At 47.9% G+C, this 13,925-nt stretch overlaps 1 protein-coding gene across 1 annotated transcript in view; it reads left to right on the top strand.

Annotated features, from left to right (window-relative positions):
- PRSS55 (serine protease 55) overlaps nt 1–6,745 on the top strand; it is a 28,542-nt gene extending 21,797 nt beyond the window's left edge. Inside the window, exon 5 of the mRNA XM_025394793.1 lies at nt 6,522–6,745. Coding sequence (XP_025250578.1) covers nt 6,522–6,647 — 126 coding nt within the window. The 3' untranslated portion in view covers nt 6,648–6,745. The remainder of the gene's footprint in view (nt 1–6,521) is intronic.
- The last annotated feature ends 7,180 nt before the right edge of the window (nt 6,746–13,925 follow it).

Raw genomic sequence — 13,925 nt, 5'->3', positions numbered from 1 at the left:
TCTAAACCCTGGAATGTGAGAGATTCCAGGGCCCTCAGTCTCAGCCTCCTGCCTTCCTCTGTCTGACACCACGGCTGCCTCGCCACATCCCCGGGCCTCCTGGTGCTCTGCTCCTCCAGCCAACCCCATCAGCAGGCACCACTCAGGTTCGAAGCCCCAAGTTGGCACCTTCTCCTTCCCGTCCCTCCTTTTCCCTTCCCTTCCCACTCCTTTTCCCTCCTTTTCTTTCCTTCCCTTCCTCCCTCTCCCTTTCCCTCCTATCCCCTTCTTCCCTCCTCTCACCTCCCCGCCTCCACTCAGTCTTGGTGGATTGTTGCGGATTTGGTGTTGCTCATTCACTCATCAAACATTTGCTGAGAGTCTTTTATATGCCGTTGCTGTTCCAGTCACGGGGAGGAACAGGGAACAAAATGTCACGCCCTCAGAAGCCGACACTCTAAGGGGACAGACGCCATGAACACACAGCTGTTGCTGAACCTGATGGGTGGAGAGGCACAGGGGAGAACAAGGAAGAAGGAGCGGGGGCGGAGGAGGGACGCCTTCCTACAGCAGGTGTCCCGGAAGGCCCGGCTGAGAGCTGAGACCTGGAGGACAGGAGGCTTAGGACAGGACTGTTCCGTGTGAAAGGGTGTCTCGGGGATCTCTGGGCCTTTCCAGAACAGCGCTTCCCAGAGCTTTGCAGAATGAACAGGCTTCCTTAGGCAGCTGGGGCTGGCTTTGGAGAGGGAGCTCAGGCAGCGAGCTCTCAGGTGGGCCTGGCTGGGGCGGGGTGCAGTTCCCAGATGTCGCCTCAAGGTGGCAGAGTGACTCCAGACCAGGCAGGAGGACTTTAATGTCTCCCTGTGCTTGGTCAGGCCTGGAGACCTGGGGCAGCCCCAGGGAGGCGACAGACACAGCCCTGGAAGGGGAGGGAAGCAGAGGTTCCCTGAGAGCTGGTTGCAGGCTTCCAGAAGTGGCTGTGTCCCCACCCTCCCGGGCCCTCACGGGTGGGGCCCTGGGCCCAGGCATTGCATCGAATGGGCCGTGGCTCCGCGGGGTTCCCCCGTCGCCCGGGTCCTGGGAGCTGGGGAACGATTTCCCTCACTCTGAGGCTGGGGCCACTTTGGACCCTTCCCTTCCCGCCACAGCGAGCCAGGAATCTGGGCCAACAGCTTAGCCCCGGCCATTCCCCCTGGCTGGAAGTCCCCTCCGGAAGCAGACGAGGAGCTGCTGAGGCAGAAGCCCAGGCACAGGCAGGACCCGGCAGCCTGAGGCACCCACGGCTCCAAAGCCTCAGACTTGGATCTGCAGGGCAGCCACAGGGCTCCTGTGCCCCCTCCGGGCAGCCCTCCTGGTCACACATCCACTCTAAGCCTTTTATTAAGCATCTCCTGTGTGCCAGGTACTGTGCTGGGGACCTGGTGGTGGGGCAGACAGATTGGAATGGCCAGCCCCAGAGATCAAAGTCAAGAGCAGGGGCCCCACCGGGCCGGGGTGGGATCAAGCCCACTGTGTGTCTTATCGGACCGCAGCCATGCCTGTTGCCTGGCGTCTGGTCTGTGGGTACTGCTGTATATACAGGCATAAGCTCAATAGATGCAACCAAGGCTGGGTGGGCCCTGGAGCCTGGAGCGTTTACTACCTGACCCTTGACAGAAAACATTCGCTTACCCTGGTCTAGAGGGGGAGATGGATGTACACGGACAGTCACCTCACCATAATACGTGCTAGGACAGAGGTGAGGGCGATGAGGGACAGAGCTGGGTCCTGTCCTGTAGGCCTCTGAAAGGTTCCTGCAGCGGCCATGGTCACAGAGAGCCACGGAAGAGGCTTGAGCAGGAGTGACATGATCCAGTCCCAGAAACTCTGGTGTGGGAAGTGGGGGTGAGGGGATGGCCGCAGAGCCAGCGCCCCGGTAGGAGATGGTTGTAAAAGCCTAGGAAGGCGGCCTGTGGGGATGGGAAAGGGTCCGAGGTTGATGGCATTTCAGAGGGTGGACGATGGCATCGGAATGTTGAGATGTGGGTTGGGTTCAGGCCTAAGCCCATGTCCAGCCTGTGTCCAAAACTCTGGGGGTCACACAGAGGCTCACGAAGCCCTGCTAAACGCGACAGTGATGAGACCCCGCAGAGCAGCAAGAAAAGCCGCTAGTTCTACCATGTGAAACTAGGCCCCAGGAGCTCAGCCCACCTGCTGTTCAGTGGCCATGTTAGGGTGCCAGGCAGGGGCTTCCTGACGTCAGTTCCAACGCTCAGTGCCTCTTTTGGGCTGTGTCTCTCCCCCTGATGTTGGAGAAAGATGGAGTGCTCAGGGCCATGGAACAGCACAGGCACAGCCAGCAGCTCCCCACTCTGTCATTTCTCTAAACTGCAATTTTCTTACCTGCAAGGTGGAAGTAAGGTCCCATTCCCGGCCTGGCTCTCAGTCTTGTTACAGCGAGATGATGCATAGAGAAGCACTGGTAATCCATAAAGCATTTTTATCTTTTTTTTTTTTTAATTTTTGAGACAGAGTCTCACTCTGTCGCTCAGGCTGGAGTGCAGTGCCGCGATCTCAGCTCACTGCAGCCTCTGCCTCCCAGGTTCCAGAGATTCTGCTGCCTCAGCCTCCCAAGTAGCTGGAATTACAGGCGCCCGCCACCATGCCCTGCTAATTTTTGTATTTTTAGTAGAACAGGGTTTCTCCATGTTGGTCAGGCTGGTCTCCAACTCCTGATTTCAAGTGATCTGTCCACTTTGGCTTCTCAAAGTGCTGGGATTATAGGTGTGAGCCACCGCGCCCGGCCCGCAAGGCATTTTAGCTATCCAAGTCATCGTTATCCACAGAGAATTACCTAGTGAACCCCATAACACATAAGTGGGGGTCCAGAACTCCCAGCTCCTGAAGTACAAGGCTGGTTATGGCCAAGTCAATGAAGGAAGGGGCCGAGCCTGGGGAGCCGGCAGCCTGGCCTCACGTTTCTGGCCCCATGAATCTGTCCTAGTCCTGGCTCTGGTGTGGCATCAGCTGGTGGCAGTTGGCTGCTGTGCCTTAAACATCAAGAATTTCTGGGACTCTTGATGGGACTTCCAAGAGTTTGCGTCCAAGACAGACGCAAACTCCAGAACACTCCCAACTGATGCCATTTTGTTGACTTGACTGGAGAAAATTGGGGCACAGGGACCCAGTCTCTGCCTCCCCACTTCTGAGACTGATTGCCTGCAGTTTCCCAACCAGCCTGCCCCTCTCCTCCCTGCCTGCCCCTAGAGAATGCTTGATGACAACTGTGTTACCCTGGGATAGGTTATCTGGGTTTTTACTGTATCAGCTTCTCCTGAAGATGTAGCTTTCCATTCAGTACCTGTGTTAATCACCTGATGTATGTGGGGGCATGTGTGTGTGAGCATGTGAGCATGTGTGTGCACGTGTGTGTGCGTGAGCACAAATACATCTGCAGGGGTGGATGGGAAGCTGGAGGGAGGATTGCTTGCTCAGCTATCCTGTCTTCTTTCACTTTCAGATGACACTGAATAAATCAATTACTCCCACTAAAACATTTTACTGTCCCAAGAGTGATATGGACCCAGCCTTCCAGGACACTTTGAAATCCCCTGTTGCCGCCACCTTCTCTTACTATCTTCTTGTTCATAGCGTACTCAGAAGGTCCTGCAAGTGATGGGCTTTGAGCACTTTCCAAGACCCCTTCCTTCTGAGAGGGCAGTGGAAGGATATCCTTTAAAAGCTGTCTGTGCTCAACAAGCAATAAAGGTCGTGCTTCATGGCTGAAGGTCGAAAGGCACAGGAAGCAATCGGGCGCACAGGACTTCTTACTGATCTCCTTATTTGCCTTCTTTTCTTCTAACACAATGAGCTTATGAGGCAGAAACTCCCTTGGCTTTAAAATGCACTCATTCATTCATTCATTCATTTATTCTTCCTGTTATTGAATCAGAATAAGTGTTCAGTTCTTCTCTTTGTGCTGGGAAACACAAAGACAGGCAGTGCCCGGTTGCTGTCTTAGGGAACTCGACCTCTGGTGGGGAAGGCAGGGTAACCGGCAGCATTGCAGGCGTGAGACGCAGCACAGGTGGAGGCGTGAACTGAGGCCACGAATCCCAGCAGATCGAGGACCAGCTTCCCTGTGACTGCATGTCCTGCAAGGTCATCTTGTGCAAGGTAGGGGCACCCTGCAGCGGGGTTTCACCTCCTAACTCTGGCAATGCTGACCAACATGCCAATGAGAGGGGCTGAAGGGAACGGCTGAGAACAATGGAACCATGTCTCTCCATCTGCACAGGCTCTAAGAGCACTTGGTGATGGGGAAAAGCTCTCACCCCATCCTTTTAGGGGGGCACGAAAAATTCGCACTCCTCTCTCTCTTTTGTCAAGCCCCACGCTGTCTTCACTGTAAAGCATCTCCAGATTCCCTGTGCTTTCCATCTGCCCATTTAATAGGAACCAACAAATTCTTCCAAAAGTAGAACCTTTGCAAAATCCCTGCTTTCAACTGTTCCTGCCCAAAGACGCAGTTAAATGACAGAAACATTGCCCATTTGGATAATAGCAATACAGAGCAGCCGGATATTGAGATGCATCACAGAACATGCTGGAAGTTGCTGGGGGAAAGGGCACCATTTCCTGCCTTGCCTCAGTAAGACTTAATGTACACTGTGCAAAGGGAAATGTCTTCATGCTTAGAATAAAGAGTATTGGAAGCTACTGGTTATGAGGAAACTCCTCATCTTTCTCTTAGAACAAAGGCTGGGGTCTATTTGATTGAAAGCAGAAAGCCCATTTCTAACTTGCTGATGCTCTCAAGATTGGAACTTTTAAAGAATCCCATTCTTTGAGAGAGTGAAATCATAGGAGTGTTAATCATGGCAAAGCTAAGGATGGCTGGAGGCCTCCAGGAAACATCTTCCTACTTTAATCTGCTGAGCACTGGGTTGAAAAAGCAAAGCTTAGATGTGACCCCAAAAGCACAGACAGCAAAAGCAAAAAATAGACAAATGGGGTTGCACTAAACTAAGAAGCTTCTACACAGCCAAGGAAACAATTAACAGAGTAAAGAGACAACCTATGGAATGGGAGAAAACATTTGCAAACTGTGTATCTTTTAAGGGGTTAATCCCTAAAATATACAAAAAATCCAGACAACTCAATAGTAAGAAAACAAATAACCCAATTTAAAAATGGGCAAAGGACCTGAATAGACATTTCTCAAAAGAAGACACATAAGTGGCCGAATGAAACACTTCTCAACATCACTAATCATCAAGGAAATGCAAATTAATATCACAAAAACATATGACCTCACACCTGTTAGAATGGCCGTTATCAAAAAGACAAAAGATAGTGAGTGTTGGTGAGGATGTGGAGAAAGGGGAATGTTTGTACTCCGTTGGTGTGAATGTAAATTAATACAACCAAAATGGGGAACAGTATGGAGGCTTCTCAAAAACTACCATATAATCCAGCAATCCCACTTCAGGGTATCTTTTCAAAGGAAATGAAATCAGTATGTTGAAAAGATATTTGCACTCTCATGCTTGTATTATTCATAATAGCCAAGACATGTGTTGTGGTTTAGTTCTGTGTCCCCACCCAAATCTCAGTTTGAAGCATAATTCCCAGGTGCAGAGGGTGCGACCTGGTGGGAAGTGATTGGATCGTGGGGGCAGTTTTCCCTTTGCTATTCTCGTGATAGTGAGTGAGTGCTCACAAGATCTGATGGTTTCATAAGGGGCTCTTCCCCCTTCGTTTGCTCTCTCTCTCACCTGCTGCCATGTAAGACATGCCTTTGCTTCTCTCTCATCTTCTGCCACGATCGTAAATTTCCTGAAGCCTCTCCAGCCATGTGGAACTGGGAGTTAATTAAACCTCTTTTCTAAATAAATTACCCAGTCTTGGGTATGTCTTTATAGCAGTGTGAGAATAGACTAATACAACCTGGAACAACCTATGTGTGCATCAACAAATGAATGATAAAAATATATATATATATCTCTCACATTCTCTTTATCATTCGTTGATGGACATATATATAAGATGGATATCTATATAATATACACAATAAAATGCTATTCATCCTTAAACAAGAAGGAAATTCTGTCATTGACAATGACACAGATGAACCTAGAGGACGTTAGACTAAGTGAATTAAACCAGGCCCGAAGGACAAATACTGCATTATCTCACATACATATGGAATATAAAAAATTTGAACTCATGGAATCACAGAGTAGAATGGTGGTTATGAGACCTGAGGTCAAAGGGCACAAAATTTCATTTAGACAGGAGAATTAAATTTTGAAGATCTATTGTACAGCATGGTTACTATTGTTAATACAGTAATAATGTATTACAGACTTGAAAATTGCTAAGAGAAGAGATCTTGAATGTTCTCATCACAAAAAAGCAATATGTAAGGTGATGGATATGTTAATTAGTTTAATTGGAGTAACCATTTCACAATGTATACATAAATCAAAGCATCACATTGTACGTCATAAATACGTACAATTTTTTGAATTTGTCAATTATACTTAAAATTTTTTAAAAAGCAAAGCTATTTTCCCACTTTACAAAGAATGAACACTGGCAGCTCTCAAACAAAGCCACCTGGGTCTCACACCTTTCATTTGCAAAATTGGTGCTTTGCTCTTTCTTCTACATGGAGTCATTTTTGAGGCAGAAAACATACCCTTGGTCATAGCCTTGAGTTGAAAATCTTTGAGGGCATTTTCTGTCCAAATGACTGAAAAAATCGACCAAAAACTCTTCGTTTTGATGATGCTCATGCTTTGTGATAGGAGTAGCCTCAAATTATTGCTAAAGGGTTCTCTTTTCTTGTCTAATAATGAAAATCCAGGCAATTACTAGCAAAGAGAACAAGTTGCCTTGGGAGGAGAATTAGGCCTCATCATGATTATGACTACTGGTTTCATTTCATGGCGAGAGAGGGGCCCAGGAGTCTGCTTTGGTGTACCTTTGAATGATGACTGATTTAATAATGATATTTATTTAACACTTTTTATGTGTACTATTAGGCACTGTACGTAAAATCTCACTTAATCCTCAATATGGCCAAATGAAGTAGGCCAGACTATTTATACCTATTGACTGATTAAGAAAATGAGACATAAAAGGTTTAGATAGCTTGCCCAAGGGCGCACAGGAACTGGCAGTAGACTTCCTGCCTTCTGGGTCATCCTCCATGAAGTTGCTGAGAACCACCCAGGAAAGAGCAAGCCCTGGTGGCCAGCCAGGTTTGGGGCACGTGGTCTCCTAAGCTAGGGAACAGGGTTCCAAGGACTTCTTCTGCCTGCACTGCATGGTCTTTGCTCCTGTAGCCACCCTCTAGACTTCCAGATCCCCCAGCTGAGATGCATGCATTTTCTAAAATCAATATGGATCACTGCGTCACCAAGAAAATAACCCAACAATTATTTTGTAAAGGATTCAAGGGTGAGACAAGTTTTAATTATAATCCCTTTCACTCTGAATGCTCAGCCCCACCAACCTGCCCCTATTGTTTGTCCTGATGTCCTCCATTTGTCTCACAACCATTAACAGATGCCTCATGAGAAGCCATCCATGGGCTTGGGGCTGGGAATGGAGCAGTGAACAAAAAGGAACAGGCATTGCTCTGTGGAGCATATACAGTATGGGGAAGGCTGGCATCTATGAAATCACTACACAAATATATATAAGTTGCAACTGCAATAAACATGAATGCAAATAAAAAATTCTAAGCCCCACAACCAACTGAATGGACCCCCTCCTTTTAGCCAAGGGCATTCCAAAGTTAACCTGAAACACTAGTTCAGGGCATGATGGGAAGTGGGGATCAGGCATGCCTCATTATGCCCTCCTCCCTTTGGAATTCAGGCACAGCTGGCCAGCATTAACATTAAAACAGATGCATTAAGACTGACAAAACTGACTCTTTGTAGCAATAAGATACCAACATGACAGATAGCAGGCCCTGAAAGAAATTGAAGCTTTTTGCCCTAAAATCTATTTCTTTGATAGATTTTGAAATGGTCTCACAAAGCTGTCTCTCGTGAGGAAAATCTACATTCTGTAATTTTCTTCCCTTTCCAGATCTTTCTCTGATCCAGGAAAGAATTAACTGAGAGTCTGGCCTCTTCCTAACTCTGTTAAGAAACATTGACAATCTATTCTCTCTGAAATCTGCTGCCTGGAGACTTCATCTACATAATAAAAACCTTGGTCTCCACAATCCCTCATCATAATCCAGACACTCCATTCTATTGATTCCAGGTCTTTAGATAACAATTTAATTCTTTCAACCAATTGCCAATTAGAAAATCTTTGAATACACCTATGACCTGGAAGCCCCATGACCAACCAATTTACGTATTATATGTATTGATTGATGTCTTCTGTCTCCCTAAAATGTATAAAACCAAGCTGTAGCCTGACCACCTTGGGCACATGTTCTCAGGATCTCCTAGGCCACATGTTCTCAGGATCTGCCATGGTCACCCATATTTGGCTCAGAATAAATCTCTTCAAATATTTTATTTTTTCTCCTTTTGTCAACATGACTTTGTAGAGAGAAAGTGGAGATGAGAGGAGGAGTTCGTTTCTGGACAGTCTCCTAGAAGTCTTCCTGTGAACATGGCATTGAAGCTGTAACCAAAACACAGACTCAGTTGTTCTTTGCTGGCAGAGTATAATTAATAAGAGTGAGGTCTGGTATAAAGAAAGTGACTTTTTATTACAGAGCTAGCTTAGGGGAAGAAATACAGGCTTTCTGCCTTAAGCGTTCTGCTTCCCTTTTGGAACAGAAAGCAGGTGCTTTTAAAAGGAAAATTGACAGGTCAGGCACAGTGGCTCATGCCTGTAATCCCAGCACTTTGGGAGGTCGAGGCAGGTGGATCACCTGAGGTTAGGAGTTCGAGCCAGTCTGGCCAGCATGGCAAAACCCCGTCTCTACTGAAAACACAAGAAAATCAGCCTGGTGTGATGGTGCTTGCCCGTAATCCCAGCTACTCGGGGGGCTGAGGCAGGAGCATCGCTTGAACCTGGGAAGTGGAGGTTGCAGTGAGATGAGATCATGCCATTGCACTCCAGCCTGGGCAACAAAAGCAAAACTCTGTCTCAAAAAAAAAAAAGAAAAGGAAAGGAAAATTGACATAAATGGCATGCAGTGGAGGAAGCAGGCAGGTAGAGGTCTATATAACTCACTTTGGTGCTGTATCTACTAGGTGGTCGAGTTGGCACCTTCACGGGCAGAACTAAGTTGTAAAAGTTATTGAATATCTCTAGGTGGGAGAGTTTCACGTTGACCATACTTTGAGTTGTGGATAGACTGCTGTCTCTTGAGGCAATCTTCAGGTGGGAGAGAGTTTCGTGTTGGGGATACTTTGAGTTGTAGATGGATTGCTCTCTCTCAAGCTGAGAGAGAGTCCCACACTGGAGCTACTAAGCACCTAGTTAGCTGAACTTGCCCTGTGGACAGTACCTGGTGAAGGGGAGGTAAAAGGCTATAATTGCCCTTCTAAAGAGCTAAGTAGGAAGTGGGAAGCAGAGGAAAGCAGGAAGGAGAAAAGAAGAAAAAAATAATAATAAACTCATTCTCTTGTTCTTAGAAAGATGGAAGTACTCAATTTTAAAACCAAAATAGGAAGTGACAAGTAGGAGAACAATGAAGGAAAGAGCATTCCAGACAAAGGGCACAATGTGCTCAACACCCTTGTAGCAAGAGGGGACATGCTGGATCTCAGAGGCTGAAAGAGGGCATGATGGTTAATTTCATGTATCAACTTGACTGGGCTAAGTGATGCCTAGATAGCTGGGAACACATTATTTGTGGGTATCTCTGCAAGGCTGTTTCCAGAAGAGATGAGTATTTGAAAATGAAGAATGAGTAAGAAAGATCCTCCTTCTCCCATGTGGGTGGGCATCACCAAATCCACTGAGGACCCAGATAGAACAAAAAGGCAGAGGAAGGGTACATTCATTCTCTCTCTTCTCAAGCTGGGACATCCATCTTCTCTTGCCCTTGAACATTAGGGCTCCTGGTTCTTGGGCCTTTGGATTCTGAGACTCCTACCAACAGCTCCCCCAGCTGTGGTTTCTTATGACTGCTAAGTTGATGGATTAATCATGGGAGGGAAGGTTCTGGTTCAGACTAGAAGGTCAGGCCCCATCCTGCCTGGGCTGTGAGTCTGTAAGAAGCCCCTGTTAGGGAAGCCTCTGCCACTCCCCAGGCTTGCTCCTTCTCTCGCCAGGATCTTTGTCCCCTGCAGATGAGATATCTGCCATCTTCTTCCTGCTCTCTAGAGTCGGACTTCACTCTAAACTGGGTTGTCCCAAGTCCTTCAGAACCCAGGGAGAAGCAGCTGCCTCTTCCTTTAGAGTCGACAGAATGTGTTCCTGTCACTTTCAGGTCACTCCTGGTCCCAAATCCTAAAAAACCTCCCAACTCACACCCTTGCCATCCCAACTGACTCCTTTTCCTCCTGTCCCCACCCTTGACCTGGCTGCTTGGCCCTTGGCATGAGCCTGGCCTCTCCAAGGACCCAGAGTCAGCCGTCCCTTCCAACAGATCGTGTTACTGCCCTCAGGTAACACTTCCAAGGGTCCCATGAGATGTTCCATGCTCATGGCCATTCTCTCACTGCTATAAAGAAACACCTGAGACTGAGTAATTTATAAAGAAAAGAGTTTTCATTGGCCCACGGCTCTGCAGGTTGTACAGGAAGCATAGTGGCTTCTGCTTCTGGGGAGGCCTTAGGAAACTTAGAATCATGGCAGAAGGCAAAGGGGAAGCAGGCACATCTCACATGCCTGGAGCAGGAGCAAGAAAGAGCAGGATGGGGGAGGTGCCACATACTTTTAAACAATGAGATCTCATGAGAACTCTATCACAAGACAGCACCAAGGTGATGCTGCTAAACCATTCATGAAGGTTCCACCCCTACAATCCAATCACCTCCCATCAGACCCCACCTTCAACACTGGGGATTACAATTTGACATGGGATTTGGGCAGCGACGCAGATCCAAACCCTGTCAATGCATGTTTGGGAAACTCTCCTGGTTGCATCTCCATCTTGAAAGTCTCCATCTTCATATTGGAGATTCACTGTGTTAGCATCGTAAAGTTTCTGGAAGGTTCTGCAGTATAAGCTACTGTTCCATCTGGTGAACCTGGCCTTCCCTAAACCTTCATGACCCTGGACTTCCATGTCCACATAACATTTGTGAACATGCCACGAATGATGCAGACAGACACGGACATTTGACAAAGGCGTTCTGGTGTGATTCCTCCAGCCAAGCACTGATAATTTGGCTACCAGCACATGCACCAGCCCTTTTCTTCCTAGGTATCCCAAGTCCAGCTCCCTTCTTCTTCACCAAGCCCCTAGTCTTGTCTTTACCCTGATACTTCATTATATTTCAAGCCGTGATCTAATAGCAAGGAGCTGGGGCTTTCTTTCTCTTTTTTCTTTTCTTTTTTTTCTTTTCTTTTTTTTTCTTTCTTTTTTAAAAAATTTGCTTCTGTCACTCAAGGAGCTGGGGCTTTTCTAGAGGCGCCAGAGTTTCAACCTGAACATGCAATCCCAAGTGAGAAGTTGAAACCTGATGTAAGCAAAGCTTGGTGATGATGAGTCACATTTTAGTGTTTGTGGACTGAATGAATGAGGGATTGAATGGACATGGGGATTAGCTGAATGAATGAGAAAGCTAATAAGCTAGGATCTAAGACATTGTTCTAACGTATTTTTATGTGTAGGTGAAAACCATCATATTCCCCCTCTTAGACGTGTGTATATGAATGTGCAAAAGACTCTCCCGCTGTGAGGGAGGAGTTGCTCTAGAAAGCTCTAGACAGAGCATGCCATGGTGGCATATGGTAGCAGGTGCACTCTTTCTCCAGCCTTTCTCACTGTCCTGCTTATGGCCAGGAAAAAACCTCATTGGGTCTTATGGTTGATCAGTGTGGTTTTTGCACGTCCTGACCATTTCTCTACCAACAGGGAGGTTGTGCTGCAGCTCATGGCAGCAGGTGCCAGAGTGGCTAGGGAGCAAGTTCCAAATCCTGCACCCAGTGGCTTTCCCATTCAGGCTGGCCAGACCTGCATTTTTGCAGGTGAGGAACCAAAATGGGGCAGGATGCTGACTTGCCCGGGGCCACGCTGCAGGCAGAAGCCAAATGCATGCTTCTGGCTCCTCCTACTGCCAGCTAGACAGGACGTCTCAAGCTCAGCTTCCCAGCAGAATTAGCAGGAGGCTTTTACAAATACTGATGCCTGGGCCCACTCCAACAGAGTTCTACGGAAACTGCTGTGCCATGGTGCCCGGACAACCTTGTGTGGATCCACACAGGCTTCATCAAAGCACTGCCTATCCAGGTCTTGACAGAACAGTTTGTGATCCCCCAGAAAGCAAGAGGATGGGAGCCAAAGAGGAGCTGCTCTGGAGCTGCCTCCCCCTCCCCTCCCTTCTCCTCAGGGCTAGTGAAGTAAAGGTCTTCTCCCACACTCTAAGTGTTTAGAGTGCAGGTGCAGGGTACAACACCACTCCGCTGCAGTCTAGAACCAGCTCCCTAGCAACAGGGTGTCCCACAGCTCCTATCCCAGCCATCCAGCCCCTTTACTTGTGGTGTCCTGGTCAGGGTTTCCAGTGTGTAGGATGAGGCTCAGCGGGAGATGGTACCTTTGGCCTAACTCTTTTCTCCATCTCTGTGCATAATAAAAGGCTCTAACGGTGGCTCACGTGTGAGGCCCTGTCCTTGTTCCATGGGTGTACTTGACAAGAATCTGACTCAACAGCAGGTAGGGATGAAGGCTGGAATGCTTCATTTTAGGTTTTGGTTTTTACTTTTTATTTGGAAGCAATTATGAGTTCACAGAAATTTGCAAAACAACAAACAACAGGCTTGTATGTCTTTTCCTCAACTCCAATGGTAACGCTGTGCAGAACTCCGGGATGGCGTCATGAGGACGACTTTGGTACCATCCACAGAACTTCTTCGTATTTCATTTTCTATTTTTTCTTTTTGAGACAGGGTCTCACTTTGCCACCCAGGCTGGAGTGCAGTGATGGGAACACGGCTCACTGCAGCTTCGACCTCACGGGCTCGAGAGATCCTCCTGTCTCAGTACCCAAGTAGCTGGGACTACAGGCATGCACCATCACACCCGGCCGAACTTCTTCAGATGTCACTGGTTTACATGCCTGTGGGTGTGTGTAGTTCTGTGCAATTCCTCATGTGTGCAGATTCGTGTGACCATCACAAGTGACAACAGCCAGAACTGCTTCATGACCACAGGGCAATGACATCCCTCAAGTTACCCCTCAGGCTCCATCCCCATTCCTAACCCTGAACAGCCACTCATGTTCTCCGTCTCTGATGTTGATATTTCAAGCATGTTATTTAGATGGAATCACACGTTCTCAAAGAACATTTCTGAGACTGGCTTCTTTCACTCAGCATGATTCCCTTGAGATCCTCCCAAGTTGTCATGTGCAACAAGAGTCCGTCATCTTTGCTGCTGAGCAGACCTCCCTGGCACGGACGGAGCACGGCCGGAGTGGTTTGTTCCACCACTCACCCCTGAAGGAACATCCAGATTGTTTCCAGTTTGGGGCTGTCCCCAAGAAAGCTGCCATGGGCCGGCCGCGGTGACTCAGGCCTGTAATCCCAGCACTTTGGGAGGCCGAGACGGGCGGATCACGAGGTCAGGTATCGAGACCATCCTGGCTAACACGGTGAAACCCCGTCTCTACTAAAAATACAAAAAAAAATTAGCCGGGTGCGGTGGCGGGCGCCTGTAGTCCCAGCTACATGGGAGGCTGAGGCAGGAGAATGGCGTGAACCCGGGAGGCGGAGCTTGCAGTGAGCTGAGATCCGGCCACTGTGCTCCAGCCTGGGCGACAGAGCAAGACTCCGTCTCAAAAAAAAAAAAAAAAAAAAAAAAAAAAAAAAAA

The sequence above is a fragment of the Theropithecus gelada genome, chromosome 8, assembly GCF_003255815.1.
Source record: "Theropithecus gelada isolate Dixy chromosome 8, Tgel_1.0, whole genome shotgun sequence".
Classification (NCBI taxonomy): Eukaryota; Metazoa; Chordata; class Mammalia; order Primates; family Cercopithecidae; genus Theropithecus; species Theropithecus gelada.
This window is presented reverse-complemented; position numbering and strand designations above follow the sequence as displayed.